The sequence below is a fragment of the Exophiala dermatitidis genome (genome assembly GCF_000230625.1).
Source record: "Exophiala dermatitidis NIH/UT8656 unplaced genomic scaffold supercont1.2, whole genome shotgun sequence".
NCBI classification, from domain to species: Eukaryota; Fungi; Ascomycota; class Eurotiomycetes; order Chaetothyriales; family Herpotrichiellaceae; genus Exophiala; species Exophiala dermatitidis.
Window position 1 is genome coordinate 1,262,196 of NW_008751647.1, and position 13,747 is coordinate 1,275,942.

General features: G+C 51.7%; 6 protein-coding genes across 7 annotated transcripts; 3 read left to right on the top strand and 3 right to left on the bottom strand.

Annotated features, from left to right (window-relative positions):
- Positions 1–19: 19 nt before the first annotated feature.
- Positions 20–2,199, bottom strand: HMPREF1120_01959 (uncharacterized protein). The gene is made up of 2 exons (XM_009155988.1): positions 1,853–2,199; positions 20–1,740 (listed from the first exon to the last, which is right to left on the bottom strand). The coding sequence occupies exon 2, from the start codon at positions 1,136–1,138 to the stop codon at positions 671–673; it is 468 nt and encodes a 155-aa protein (XP_009154236.1). The 5' UTR covers positions 1,139–1,740; positions 1,853–2,199; the 3' UTR covers positions 20–670.
- Positions 2,200–2,639: 440 nt separating this feature from the next.
- Positions 2,640–4,376, top strand: HMPREF1120_01960 (uncharacterized protein; the record flags this gene model as incomplete). The annotated part of the gene is made up of 1 exon (XM_009155989.1): positions 2,640–4,376. The coding sequence occupies one exon, from the start codon at positions 2,640–2,642 to the stop codon at positions 4,374–4,376; it is 1,737 nt and encodes a 578-aa protein (XP_009154237.1).
- A 388-nt stretch (positions 4,377–4,764) lies between these two features.
- HMPREF1120_01961 (uncharacterized protein) lies at positions 4,765–6,573 on the top strand (the record flags this gene model as incomplete). The annotated part of the gene is made up of 1 exon (XM_009155990.1): positions 4,765–6,573. The coding sequence occupies one exon, from the start codon at positions 4,765–4,767 to the stop codon at positions 6,571–6,573; it is 1,809 nt and encodes a 602-aa protein (XP_009154238.1).
- Positions 6,574–7,424: 851 nt separating this feature from the next.
- HMPREF1120_01962 lies at positions 7,425–8,638 on the bottom strand. Of its 2 annotated transcripts, XM_009155991.1 has the most exons (2): positions 8,543–8,638; positions 7,425–8,392 (listed from the first exon to the last, which is right to left on the bottom strand). In XM_009155991.1, the coding sequence occupies exons 1-2, from the start codon at positions 8,548–8,550 to the stop codon at positions 7,963–7,965; spliced, it is 438 nt and encodes a 145-aa protein (XP_009154239.1). In that variant the 5' UTR covers positions 8,551–8,638; the 3' UTR covers positions 7,425–7,962. The 2 variants fall into 2 exon arrangements, with proteins under 2 accessions (XP_009154239.1, XP_009154240.1); XM_009155992.1 differs by having other exon boundaries at positions 7,425–8,638.
- An 876-nt stretch (positions 8,639–9,514) lies between these two features.
- On the top strand, positions 9,515–10,846 carry HMPREF1120_01963 (alpha-N-arabinofuranosidase; the record flags this gene model as incomplete). Its single annotated transcript, XM_009155993.1, has 1 exon — positions 9,515–10,846. The coding sequence occupies one exon, from the start codon at positions 9,515–9,517 to the stop codon at positions 10,844–10,846; it is 1,332 nt and encodes a 443-aa protein (XP_009154241.1).
- A 616-nt stretch (positions 10,847–11,462) lies between these two features.
- Positions 11,463–13,084, bottom strand: HMPREF1120_01964 (uncharacterized protein). Its single transcript, XM_009155994.1, has 2 exons — positions 12,659–13,084; positions 11,463–12,576 (listed from the first exon to the last, which is right to left on the bottom strand). Exons 1-2 carry the CDS (start codon positions 12,707–12,709, stop codon positions 12,085–12,087), a joined length of 543 nt encoding a protein of 180 aa, XP_009154242.1. The 5' UTR covers positions 12,710–13,084; the 3' UTR covers positions 11,463–12,084.
- Positions 13,085–13,747: the final 663 nt, after the last annotated feature.

Consider the following 13,747-nt stretch of genomic DNA (forward strand, 5'->3'; position numbering starts at 1 on the left):
CCACCATCAACCACCACCATCAACCACCACCATCAACCACCACCATCAACCACCACTCAATCCCTCACATTGCCCGTACCGCATGCCAGTGTCAAAATTGCCGAGGTTACTTGAACCAGGAACAAACCCATTGTGCAACCTTACTGACTGCCGAGTCCACGATTTGTCCGCAACGAGCAAAGAAACCCAGGGAGGGTTCCAGTGCCGTTGTTGGCTGGGTGCGGGAACAAAGGACCGGGCCAGTGGGCGGCGTCTCGGGAATTGGCAACTCTGAAACAAATGAATCCAGGAAGGCTTCATCTGCATCAAAGTCATCTTGGCTGGTGGGAGACGCCGCCGGAGAAGTCGTCAAGGTGCTGCTGGCACAACTGCTGCCACAACTGCTGGGAGAGCGCGACAGTAGTGGCCCCCTGATGCGTACGCGTACTACGCCTTGAGGAGCAGGGGGAGGGGGTGCTGGGTCGCTGACACGTGGCTTCAAGGGGATCCGGCGGTCGATCAGCCCGCGGATGTTTCCCTTGGAGAAAGCCTTGATGGGCCTCGTTGTCATGTGGGCGATCACCCTTGGCAGGAGTGCACCATGGTCCAAGCGCCTGTAACTGGCTTTGGAGAACGCCTTGATCGGTGGTCGAGTCGGTTTTGGCCGAGGCGAGACGATAGGACCTTTCCACTAGAAAGGAAAAAACTTTCGAGTCGCTCGGGAAAACGCCTTGATTCTTGGAGACTTGACCAGAGGCGGAGGTGACACAGTTGGCATACGGCACGGGGACTCCACACTGGGTGCTCGCCGATAGTGAAAGGGGACGGGGCCCGGGCTCGGATCGGGGACGATCCGAGGCTGTCGACGACGTCGAGGTGACTCGGCGGCGCGCAGATAATGACCGGGACCGTGGACTATCGGGGTGCGGAGTGTCGGTTGCCGGCGGGATCGAGGGGACGGCGGCGTGGGGGAGGCGGGAGAAGCACCGAAGATCGAGTTCGTCGACCGTGTTGGCGAGCGGTGCAAGTCACCTGCAATGTAGTTCAGCATATCAGAGGAGGTGTCAGAGTACAGACCTTCTGTAGCCCAACGCCACTTGGGCGCAGGGCTACAGTACGAAGAGCTTGATGTGATTGTAGACATTGTAACCTTTGTCATGTATATCTGCAATTGTCGTAGCAAGACTCTTCGTATGGAGAGAAAAGAAGAAGCAGAACAGGGACGAGGCGAGGAGACGACAGTATATATATCCCCTGCTCACGCGACGCGTTGTATTGTGTATAAACATTTCAAGGGTCGCGTCGAACGGCCCAACAACGCGCGCCGATCCTTTCTCGACGAGGGAGTAGGGCGGATTTGCTTCGATGTCGGTGCTTCTTTGCGTGGCAGAAGTGGTCTTTTGCAGCTGAGCAACCGGTCCGCCTGGAGAGCCGACATGACCTATTGCCGGCCACCCTGATGGCAGGTTTGAAGCCTAGGTCGTCAATCGAGCGTGTGAACAATTATGTAAATCTGCTTGTAGCCTTCCCAACCGGACGTCACGATGTTTGGGGATGACGTTTGTGGTGCAACTCGGACGCAAGGCAGAACTGCCCTGTGCCCAGCGGCATCTTCCCGATGTGTGTTGTGACTTTGTAGGAGATATCCTAACATTCACAGCAGTGCGAATACATCTCCAGAACACATTTCCGCAGGAGATGTAGTTGGCATTGGATCAGAGAAGGCAGGCGCACAGGGTCGCAGTTGCCTCGCCAGGCAATCTCGGATGCAGTTTAGCAAATGACTTACTAAATTTCTTTCCAGCAATAGGACAAAATCCACAGCTTGTTGGCAACAAGAAAGCTCATACAATGAAAGAATGGGTAAGCATACATTGCACTGGCTGAGTCCCCGGCATCGTGACCTCCGCCACACGCAATCGATCCAGGGGAAACTGAAGTCTGAATCGAAGCCTTGGAAGGAAATGGAAGCTCACTGTGTTCGAGCTGTTCAAGTTTGGCTGCAGCTGGACGATTACCACAGTCTCCGAACCCACCTGTCTGCTCACAGCTCTCAGGCAGCATTGAGTGGCCTTCCTGCTACCTGGACCTTCACTGCCAACCTAGCAGCGAGACTTAAGAGCATAGATCTGCATGGAGTAGATCATCTGTGCTTCAACGACTAGCAGAGCTCCGCGGGGCTTTGCAATGCCTCTCCAAAGCCATGATGCTCTCGCAGAAGGAAGCACAAGGTCAAAGAGAGCAGAAACGATGTCAAAAAGAGGTTGCGGAGTGGGACATGCCATCGGAGATTACCGCTGTACATCCGGCATGGCTATATGGGTTGGGCCCACTGGGGAGGACGGGGCCGTTGCGGCAAACGGTTACAAGATGGCAATAATGTTGAACACAACTATGACACTGAGAGCTACGAAGATGGGCTTTACCGTCTTTGCTGTCATGGTATCTGAAGAACAGGTCGCCTGCAACTTGCGTTTCCTTTGGGAGCACTCCTGAAGTTTCCCACGCCCCCTGGCGCCCAAGGGCGTACGCTGTCACGTGTGATCACGTGAAGACTGCTGTGTGAGCTTCAGTGGAGCAAGACATCAGTTCTGCCGTTTCTGCCATCATCTGTGCATATTCTGCTCCATTGCCCGTGGTGAGGGTAGCGAATCTGGTCAATGACAACCAGAACAACAACCGAATGGCTCCAAAGCTACGCTACCTCTAGGCATGACTGGCACCACCGAAGCAAGAACGGCCAGTCGGTCTACTACCGTCGTGGGGGTATCGTCGAGGGTTTGTTCAATGTTGATGGCACCGATTTTGAAGGTCGTGCAGATGTCGCCACGGAGTTCTTCGTCGAGTTGAGGACGACACTGAACTTGGATGACCTGAAGAACCGGATTCTGCTCGTCTGGAGCATTTTTAGGCAGAAACATGTCCTCTTGGCTTCTAAGGCTCTCAAAACCATTGACCTTGAGCCAGACGACTCCGAACAAGACCTTGAAGACTACTTTTTCCTGTTCGAACCGAGCCCCCACCCGGAGCGGATGGTAAAAGAAGCGAAAGAACATCTGGACTTTGTCCAGGATCATTATCCCGATGTTGACGAGGATGAATTTTTCAAACATGCCCTAAACACTGGCCGTTGTATTGATGCATCTAAGGCCTTAAGCAGGCTCTATGTGATGCCAATCAAGCCAAGTATTCAGGGCGTCCAAAATCTTCACTTCATTTGCATTGCCGCCCACGAGATCACTGATGGTCTTACTGTTATGCGGTGGCTGTCTTCGTTCATCGATTTGTTCAACATGTCTGCTCAAGAATTAGCACGAGAGGCAGAGAGTCTCTGCTCTCAATCACCGGTCCCAAGACTTCCGCCGGCACAAGAAACATTATATCCACCAATCAAGGGTAGTGCGGCAAGACAGCGATGGTTTTGGCTCCTAACACGCATACTGCGTCATACCCGAAAACCTCCCCCAGCATCTTTTCAGAATCCTCTGAGAAGAAGGGTGGCGTTGGGTAGCCGCATAGCCATGGAGCCGAAGTATCCTGAGTTCCTGAATTATTCACGAGTGCCACCGCTCAATACATTCGCTGTCCGAGCAGTACTCGGTCCAGCACCAACTCGCCGGCTGTTCAAAATATGCCGGGAAGCAGGCATCAGTATAGGAAGCGGATGTTTTGCGTTAGTCGCTGTGGTCATGATGCTAATGGAGGAACTGCGCGATCCCCACGTTGCACATCACAACCGCCTGCCCTTCGTCGGCTCCTTTCCAGTGAATCCTCGACCGTTCCTTACTGGCAAGAGTCTTGTCGGCAAAGAGGACAGTTTGATGTTGGCTTTTAGTGATGGTGTCACACTGCCATTCCTGTCCAGCGATCTAGATCTGGAGGGAAGATTACGGCTGCTGGGGAAACAAGCCGACCGCCAATTGCGCCGCTATCAGAAGCGTCCAAGATCTTTGACAGAAGAGGTTAATTTGGGCTCTCGTAGTCCAACACAGCTTCTGCCAATGCTGTATCTGGATACCATGGAGCGGCTTCAAGGGAAGACTCGTGCAAGCAGAAAACGACAGTGGGATATCCAAGGAGCCTACCCAGCCAAGTCTAGCGGTAGTATGGCGACGTGTGGCATCAGCTCCATCGGTGCGCGCCATACCATTATACCGGTTGGAAAGTATGATACTCGAAGGATCCCAGAGAACAAAGACATGGTTGCCGACTTTCGAAATTCAGAATCTAATGTAAGGGCGAGGGACGGGGAGTTTCTTGTAGGGGTGGTTGGCGACAATGGTCAGCTGCGGTTCAATGTCAGTTACGATGCTTGCGCCATTGATCCCCTCCTTGCCGATGAATGGAAGAGGATTTTGGAGACATTGTTGGAGCCGGGGAGACCACTGAAGCTGTAACCTTAAAACGGCTACGCGTGCATGTGGGACGAAGGTTGCTTTGGCATGAAAGGATATCGGAGCTCAACAGATTGTTGACAGCTAAGCGGCGTTCAACGACAAGTAGATACCAAAGCTGGAATGTTTCAAGTAGTATCCGTGTAACTGATAACAGATAAAGCTTCGATCCATGTTCCCCCTTAGTACATGCTGCTGCCGTCGTGAGCGTGTCCATGTGTCCACGTGATGACGCGTTGCACGCCGCGCCTCGCGTCAAGGCCAAACGACCGCGATCCGCGCGATGCAGTTGCGATCCTGCTCAAGGGCAATCTGTCCGGAGATTCAGCACATAACATACCTACCTACCTAGGTAATACCACAACACAATGAGAAAGACTCGACAGCCAACATGACGCCTGAGGAGCAGGCTGAATTTGCGAACGAGATCAGGAGTTTCCCACCCCGGGACATTGACCGTCTACACCGTGTCCTGTTCCGCCTGCAGGAGGAGCTTGTCGAGTTTACGCCGACCGCCATCCAGAGAGAGTACCACGCAATATGCTCCGAGGATCAGCACACAGTACATCCTGGCGACCCGTGCCTACGATGGCTGCTAGACCTTCTCGAGACCGACTCTCAGACCCCCTTGAACGAGAAATTTCTCGACGTCCTGCAAGAAGCGAACATTGTACTGACCACTGATGGAACCACGACCGACGGTGGGACAGACCCCGATGCTCCTGCGCAGCCTCCGGCTGTCAATAGATTGCCCGAAATATCTGTCCGGGCAGAGTCTCCTGATTCACTCAATGAAAACGACCCGCTTTGGCAAGAAGCCGTGGCTCTTGATAACAGGAAGCTAGCATCTCAAGCACTTGAACAATGGCGGCACAAGCTACACTTGAAAAGAGAAGCATACTTGGATTACGAGGATCCGGAAATGAATGCTATTGCGGACGAGTTTTACGCACGAAAGTTGGCCAATAAAACGCTGTCCCACTGGCACAATACTGTCCTCGAAATCCGCGAGATGGAAAGGGTGGGAGATGAGTTTCGAGCGAGACACGATGCTGCCTTTGCACTCAGACAGTTGACGCTAGCAGCTCGCGAAAGACTTTTTGTACGGGTGTCCGATGAAAACGTGCTACGCAGAGTGCTCGGGAAATGGCGAGAAAAGACTAGGCATCTGCGCGAGCTGGAAGCTGCTGCGGATGACTTTCGGAATCATCAGGTGGTGAGAAATGTATTGGGAAAAATGGCGGCAAAGAAGGCCGAAATACATCAGGCCGACAGCCAAGCTGTGTTGCTGTACCAAGGTAATCTTGCCCGGCGGGTCTTTAACAGATGGCTCTCGCAGCTGCAGCAAATACAGACTAATGAGAGACGAGCGGATGCTGCAGCCGAATACTTCGCCAGCAAGCATGCCCTCCAGAAATGGCGGGATAAAACTCGGGAATTGCGAGAGGAAAAGAGAGCACAGGAAGCACGTCACCATCTGCTCGCCACCAAGTACTTCCGCAAGTGGAAGGAGTGCACCAAACGAAGCAAGGAAGAGAAGTACGCGGATGCTTACAAGATCATGAGGAGGAAGGTCAAGATCAACATCGCCCGAGCTGCCCTGAACATCTGGCGAGAGAAGACTGCTCGCATCCGCGAGATGAACATCACGGCTGACGAGTTTCGAGCAAGAAAGGACGTCGAGAACGCTAGACACATGGCACACGGCGCAATTGTCACAATGTACAACAAAACTACCGAAATGCAAGAAGCCGGTCGTCAGGCGGACCATTTCTACAACAAGAACCTCATTGAGCGGTTGGAGATTTTCGGCTCAACCTGGCTCATTCCAACCAGACAAATACTGGAAAATCAGAAAAGAGCAGATGAATACCGTGCCACAAGGACCGCCAGCTACGCACTTGCAACACTGAGGAATTGGAGAAATGCCGCATTCAGATTCAAAAGACTCGAAGAGGATGCTGATGTCGTCTTCCTGCGGAATGAGAAGAAAAGGGCACTTTCATTCTTCCAAAAATGGAGAAGAGCTGCGGCTGAAAGCCGAGGAGTGGCAGAAGAACAACGTGAAGAACGTCTAGTGCCAGCAACACCTGCAGCAAGAAGGAGTCAGCTGCTTGCGTCCACTACGCCAGCATATACCCCAGCTGCTGGGCTGTTCGGCGGCGGTGCAGTTGTTGAGGAGGATGGCGAAGATGCATGAATAATGAGCTATGATTTGTGATGACAAAATACGAGCTGATGAGCTATGAGCTATGACTGCTTGAGAAGAAAAGAAAGCGGATACTGGGCGTGAAGGAGGACAGCAACGGCGCAAATTGTGTACAACAGAATTCAACGATACCCCTGTCGGTTTAATCAAAAGCATGAAGGCGCAGCGACCTGGCTTCTGTGACAATGTCGGTGGGAGAATCCATTACCGATGACCGTTTCTTTCAGAGAGCCATGGACTTTGCCGGAAAATGTCAACGGGTAATGCCAGAGCGAGGAGGGCCACAGTGCGACATAGAGATAGGGCTTACCAATAATAACAGTCTTATGTGGCTGCTACGCCTTGTTCCCGTTGATAGGCGGATTATCAGCCGCATCTTACAGCCTTGTCAGCTTCCACGCTCTTCTAACCACTAACGCCGCAGGTCAGCATCCTCACAACAACAAGAGCCGCCATTTTCTTGGCAGGCCCCCAGGGTGTTCGAGTCGCTGACACTGCCTAGGTACTCTCTGCTGACACTATTCTCAGCCTTGCCTGAAGGCGGTGCCGACCGGCAACCCTTTCGAAAGGTACCTTTGTCGTCGATCCGGACAATTTCCAGGCGACTCACACGTCTCCGCCAGTCCGTCGTCTCGAACGAGGCTGTAATCTTTGCAAATGAGGTGAGAAACTGGCTTGGCGAGGTGGCCGCGCCAATGGAGTTCATCATTTCCCGCTGCTTCCCACCGGCTTTGGTCAGCTTGAATGTAACCAGGTACTAGTATCTTACTCTAGATACAGAGGTCAGAAGTACTGATTTGTGTTTTCTGAATGCGACTGCCCGGCCTTGCCGACATTCGTGTGGAGATGATAATATGGTTGACTACAACAGGATTACCTTTCTGGTGACAACAGGGCATGGACGAACAAGTATAAGAAGACTGCCAGGGCCGCCTCAGGATGTCTGTATCCAGCAACACTCATTCATACAACGACAAGTCCATAACGAGTTTCCTACCATATCTTCTCTTTTTCTTTCGTTGCGAGATCATCGAATTGCTACATAATACTTCAGGTGCCTGACATTCCCTGCCATTCAACTCTGATCCCAAAGCATATCCGGCACAGTCAAACCCCAGCAATACATATACATACAAAAACAAAATGCAATACAGCACCAGCATCCTCTGTCTTCTGGCAGCAACCGGCGCTCTAGCCGCCCCTCACAGCCAACGCAGCACCAACGACACCTCTGTGCGCGTGGTCCTCAGCGACGGAGGCGAGACCGGCGCACAAGTCAGCTTTGACGACAGCACCGTTCACAACACGGGAGTCCCCGCCCTCGACGGACCGTTCGCGACCGTAGAATTAAAACTCGGCGCGGACGTTCCCAACAAAGACCTACGCTGTCAAATCCTCGACGACATGGGCCACCCGATCGTGATCCAGCGCGGTGCCAACACGGACATCACCTTCAGCGACGCCGACAAGGGTCCCTGGACGTTCCGCAACTCCAGCAGTCTCGTCAGCCAAGTCGTATGCGACCCGACATTCACGCAGATCGACGCCTCGGCATCCCAGCTGCGCGTCATCTTGGAAGATCAAGCTACCGAGACTGGGTCGCAGACTCTCTTGCCCGCTGGTCAGCGTGAGGAATCGAAGCCCGTGGGATCCATGGGTCCTTATGAGACGGTCGAGTTGAAAGTGGGTGAACTTGTTGAAGACCAGGATTACAGGTGTCAAGTCCTCGATGGCCATGGTCAGCCTATTGTGGTTCTCCGGGGTGAGAATCGCGATATTACCTTTTCGGATGCCGGTAAGGGGGCTTGGACTTTTGAGAATCGTTCGGAGGTCAGTGATATTGTATGTGATCCGACTTTCGTCAAGGGATCCGCATAATGGGTGGTACCATGGGGGCAGGGAGGGAGTGTGGCTTGTGGATATGTACAGAGGAAGAGGGGGTGGTAAAGGCGGGTGCTACATTTGCATTTGGTGGTTTTGGAGGAGTTTTGTCTTCGTTTGCTTAGGGTTTGTTTTCCCGTGCCTCTCTTTTAGTATTCATAGAACGCACTCGTTAGTCAGAACAAGACATTCATTTATTCACCCCTGTTCCTACGGCGTTCGAGTTCGAGTTTTGCGTCTGGCCAGTGACTGCTTCTGGTTCCAGACGGATCATTGTTCTCACTTGACTCTTTCTTGGATGGCTTGGATAAGGTCGGAGTGCGTCCAAGAGCTTCGATACTAGTAGTTAGTGGGACGGTGAGAGAGACTGTCTTGCACATTCTGTCAGCCAACGCCAATAGGTATGTTGCGGATACTCGTCACTATGATGTTTACCTACCTTTGTCTGGCTACTACTAGTAGCGCGGAATGTTTCGGTAGGACTCTTCGAGTTCTTTATAGTCTCTGACCACTCGTATATGACATGCAGTAGAGTGTTTGCGTAACGCGGAGGGCGGTTCGAGCCGAACGGGATCGCCTCACTAGCATCTAAGGTAGCCTGTAACACCCAAGGACCGGCATGGCATCATTCAAGTTCCAAGTTGTAGCAACAATTCAAACAAACTTCAACTTCACTGATTTGTTTGGTTCTGCTACGGCAGTTGACTGGCGATCAGCACCCAAGGACGAACAACATCAGTCCTTCCTGATCGACCCATCAGAACAGACTCGACATATGGGTAACCAGCAAACCGCATAGCCAACAGCTACTTGAGATAGCCTCAAAGGTGGCATAAGCCCATCACATATCCAGTCAACGCAGCCAACTCTTCGCGAACTCCACCTACTCCAATCGCCTGGACATCTCTACGGAGCAACGAATCCGGAACAAACTCTTACTCGGCTCTCAAGCTTCCAACCTACCTGAGTAGAAATCCAGACAAATCTTCACAAACCAAATCTCACATTCTACTCTTCCCAAAGAACAATCAGCAACACTGCTGAAACCAAAATGTCCAACCACCCCACCAGCGACACCGACACCCCCGACCCATGGATGATCAGCGCCAACAACCGGTTCTACCTAACATTCACAGCCGGCGACCGAGTCGAAATATGGTCTTCCCCCACAATGGAAGACTTCCGACCCGGAAACCCTCAACACCAGCAATCCGTAGTGTGGAAACCAACACCCGGCACCCCATGGTCAACCGACATCTGGGCGCCAGAACTGCACCGTCTCAACGACACATGGTACATCTACTTTTGCGCCGCGCATCCGGGCGAGGGAAACCCATCCCATCGAACCATATTATTACGGTCCAGAAACGAGGATCCAATGGACCCTCGAGGGTGGGAATTCTTGGGACCTTTGAAGGGTCTACCGGATCACTGGAACATTGATGCCACGGTATTTGAGATCTCTTGCTCTCCCACATCATCCCACTCCCACCAAGGTGGGGCGACAACAAAGAAACTATATTGTTGTTATTCGGGCTGGCCGCTAGGCGACCACTCCGACACCCAGCAGGATTTGTTCCTCGTGGAACTCGCGAGTCCAGAACAAGCGGTGCCAGAAACGCTCACGTGCATTTCGAGGGCCGAGTTGCCTTGGGAACGACCTGATGGTGGGAGGAGGGGTGTTAATGAAGGGCCGACGTGGGTTGAGATACCTACCGCCGGTTCGAGGTCAGAGTCAGGTTTAGGGTCAGGTGAAAGTTATTCATTCCGCGGCATCGTCTACAGCGCCAACGGCAGCTGGACCAGCGACTATAAGCTGGGCGTGTTGGAACTTGTTGGCGGCACTGATGATCCTCTGCAGCCGTCATCGTGGCGGAAACGACCTACGCCGCTCCTTGAAAGTGATAGACGGCAGGGTGGACCGTTTGGACCTGGACATGCGAGTTTCATTGTTTTTGGTCAAGCGAGATGTCCACCACAAATCTTCTGCATCTACCACGCCACCGCGAACGAAGGCGAAGGATGGAACAATCGCAAAGCGCGCGTTTTGTGTCTAAGTCCGGACCATTTCCAGCCTCAGGCTCAGACAATATGTTGTGCCGATGCGGCGATTGCTAAACTTTATCATGACTATGGTTTGGATCGGGGGTATGGGCATGGATATGGTGTCGGTCCACAGCAACAACGGCTACAACAGCCGGCTTCGTCAGGACGGGAGCAGTACGTCTATCCTGGACAGATGGCGCAGTCACAGACAGGAGTACAGTATCAGGATCCCAATGCAACGGCGGGCCATGGAGGCAGTGGTCAAGGTGCAGGCCAAAGGAAGAGTTTCCTGGACAAGATTGGGGATAAAGTGTTGAAAAGGCTGAAGGATCTGTGATTAGGACACAGACTGAGAGCATGGCTGATGGCCATTTACAGTGCTAGTATGGGACTTTGGAACAGGCAACATATGAATGATTGAACGACTGAACGAACCGACGGATGGATCAATGAATGAACGAATGAGTTTAATGCCGAGAAAGACTCCGTTCTTGAATGAGAATTGAACGTCTCCTAGTTGTCTACTATATGTGGTTGTCTTGCACAACTCGACATACACAATCACGAACCACCAATGCTGACTTTAGCACGAGTCATCTCTCTTGACGCAATTTGTGAGGGTATTTGTATGGGTGTGCGTGAAGCCAAAGAACTCGTACCAGGTGCTAGGTACCTTGAACACCTGGTGAGGATCCCTCACTCGGGCTGATGCTGCTATTGCTGTCGCGCGCATACTCGTAGCTATCAGCACTACATTGTACATGTAGGTAGTTGGAAACATAGTCCTCGTCATCGTTGTCGTACGCCGTTCAAGTTTATCCTCAAAATTATTTTATTCAAGTTTTTGATTCCCAGCAAACATATGACATCATCGCATCATACACTTGGCATGTGAAACTCGTTCACTGCACCCGAGACAACGATCAATTTCAGCCCAACAAATTGCAGTGATGTGATGCCTTAAGATTAGATACAGGGTCTTGAATAGACTTGAATACTACCGAGTGGCACACCTGATGGACGTATCAAGAGCCAACAGACAGAAAAAGAGTGAACTCGCGTAGTAACAGTGGCAGTAGTCCCTGGGTAGTCTACTTATCCAAAATTAAGTCTGCTCGAATATGGACCTCTTGCCTCTATAGGCCTGTCTGCACCCGATTTGGATCTCCCATGTAGACATAAGAAGGAGTGTTTGTCTCGGAAGATGAAATTGTGAAGTGCGGCAACGAGACCCCCGAGACAGGATAGCAATCCAGAAGAAGATGCCGAAGAGGAAGTATCACCCTTCCATCGTTGCCCAGTATCATGGACTTTCGGCCCTTAATGGACATCCTGGAGTCAACACGTCGAACCCAACTTGCACCTGAATGAAGAGCGCTCCAGCTATGCCTCTTGTGGCCCAATGTCTTCTTTGATGTATATAGAAATGTATTGTGCAATCAAGACCAAAAGTCGCTAATAACCAACAACAGCCCTTCCTTTCGTTTGCCTTCCCTTCGCTACAAGTCCCAACCAACAACAGTTATCGGATGCCGTATCTTATACCATCTGCCGGCCTGCTGTCTTGTTTGTCTCCTATTCACTCGTCTTCTCCTGAGCGACCTTCTTCGCCTCCTCCTTCTTCGCCTGCAAGAACGAGCTAGCCCACTTAAGCACCTCAGAACTCAAGATCAGCGACGTAGTAATCACAGCCTTTCCACCAGCCACGACACCATCGCCGCCGCACTTCTTATATTCCTCACCATACGTCTTGAACGCCCAGTCCTTGGTATTATGCACCGTCTCCAACGGCCAATTGATATAGTCTCGGACTTTGCTTTGGATTTCTTTTGTGTCCGACTTGACGATGGGGACTTGCTGATCGATCTTGGAGAGGAGCTTGTCGCCAAGTTCGTCGGCTTTGGCAACATAAGGCTTTGCGTACGAGGCCGGGGTCTCAAAGTACGGAACGGCGGGCTTGACGAACTTTTCGTAGCCGGCGTTGGTCAGGTCGATGGATTTGGCGCCATATGGGTTCTCCTTGATTGTCTTGACTGAGTCGTGGACGATGGGGTAGGAGGTGAGGTGCTGTAGGGTAAGACCTATTAGTAAAATCTTTCGATGATTAAGGTAGGTATGCATTGTTTGGGTAGGTATGCATGGTACTTACGGAGAGGAAGGCGGATTGAGGAACGTCCCCGTTCACGGTAGGTTCACCCATTTTGCTGAAGAGAGATAGAGAAGGAGAGGGAGTAAACGTGCGCGAGGTGTAGATGTCGGCGTCTGTTGATTTGGCACGACAGAAAGTGGTACGATGTCAATGTCTGGGTCGGATAACGAAGATGCAAGAGCAGGAGATGGAATAGAATTGAATGGTAGGCAGGTAAGATGGGATTAGGTGGTATCTGGGGGTGTGATTTTTTGTTGAGGATGGCGAAAAAAATGGCTTGGAGTAGTAGCAGTTGCAAGAAGGCAGGCAAGCAAGATCCAGGAACTTGAACAGTAGCAGCTGGTGGATGGATGGATGGATGGTGGATGATGGGATTTCCAACGATAAAACGCACATGCCAGAGGCGACGCAATTATTCAAGCCAGCATTATTATCATTTAGTGGGGGATTTGATTGAACCACCTGCATTGCATTATTTCCCTGCCGTGCAGCTCATCGAAGCATGTGAAAATGTGACGACACGCCCAATTCTTTCCACTTACTAAGCCACAACCGGTCAGGTCTTGCACCGCCACAACTGGGCACCGAGGAATAGGAAGAGTCGAGAATGATAGATGCCTTGTGCTAGTAGGGATGCAAAACATGAGGTCCAAGGAAGAGTATTCAGACAACTGTGTTGCCTGATTTTCCTCTGTATGTTCTGCAGCGTGATGCTCTCGTGTATTGCAGTGGTGAGAGCTCAGAGCAAGGAAGCAGCCCTGTCGTTTTTAGGTAGCGGTTAGTTAGAAGCTACGCAGAAGCACGACCGCTTTATTTATCGCATCAGATCAGCGCTTGATCCGAGTCGTAGCTTGCAGTGGTTCATCGGTACAGTGCCTGTGGTATGATGCAGCAGCAGCACGATAAGCAAGTCCATAACAATCACGCACGTATACTACAACTGGCGCTGTATACATCAACCTCTACCATGTGAGGAAGAACAGTTGTGTGGTGCAGTGGTGACATGTGAAAGCCGGCAAAGATTGCCCGGAGCCGGCGCCGGTGAACTTTTTTTTACCTGGAGTTCGAGCCCACCGTTAAGATCCGCCT

Coding starts and splice junctions, on each gene's coding strand:
- HMPREF1120_01964 (XM_009155994.1), bottom strand. CDS start 12,709: ATGGGTGAACCTACCGTGAACGGGGACGTTCCTCAATCCGCCTTCCTC. Junction 12,577..12,658: donor CTCAATCCGCCTTCCTCTCC/GTAAGTACCATG, acceptor CTTACCCTACAG/CACCTCACCTCCTACCCCAT.
- HMPREF1120_01959 (XM_009155988.1), bottom strand. CDS start 1,138: ATGACAAAGGTTACAATGTCTACAATCACATCAAGCTCTTCGTACTGT.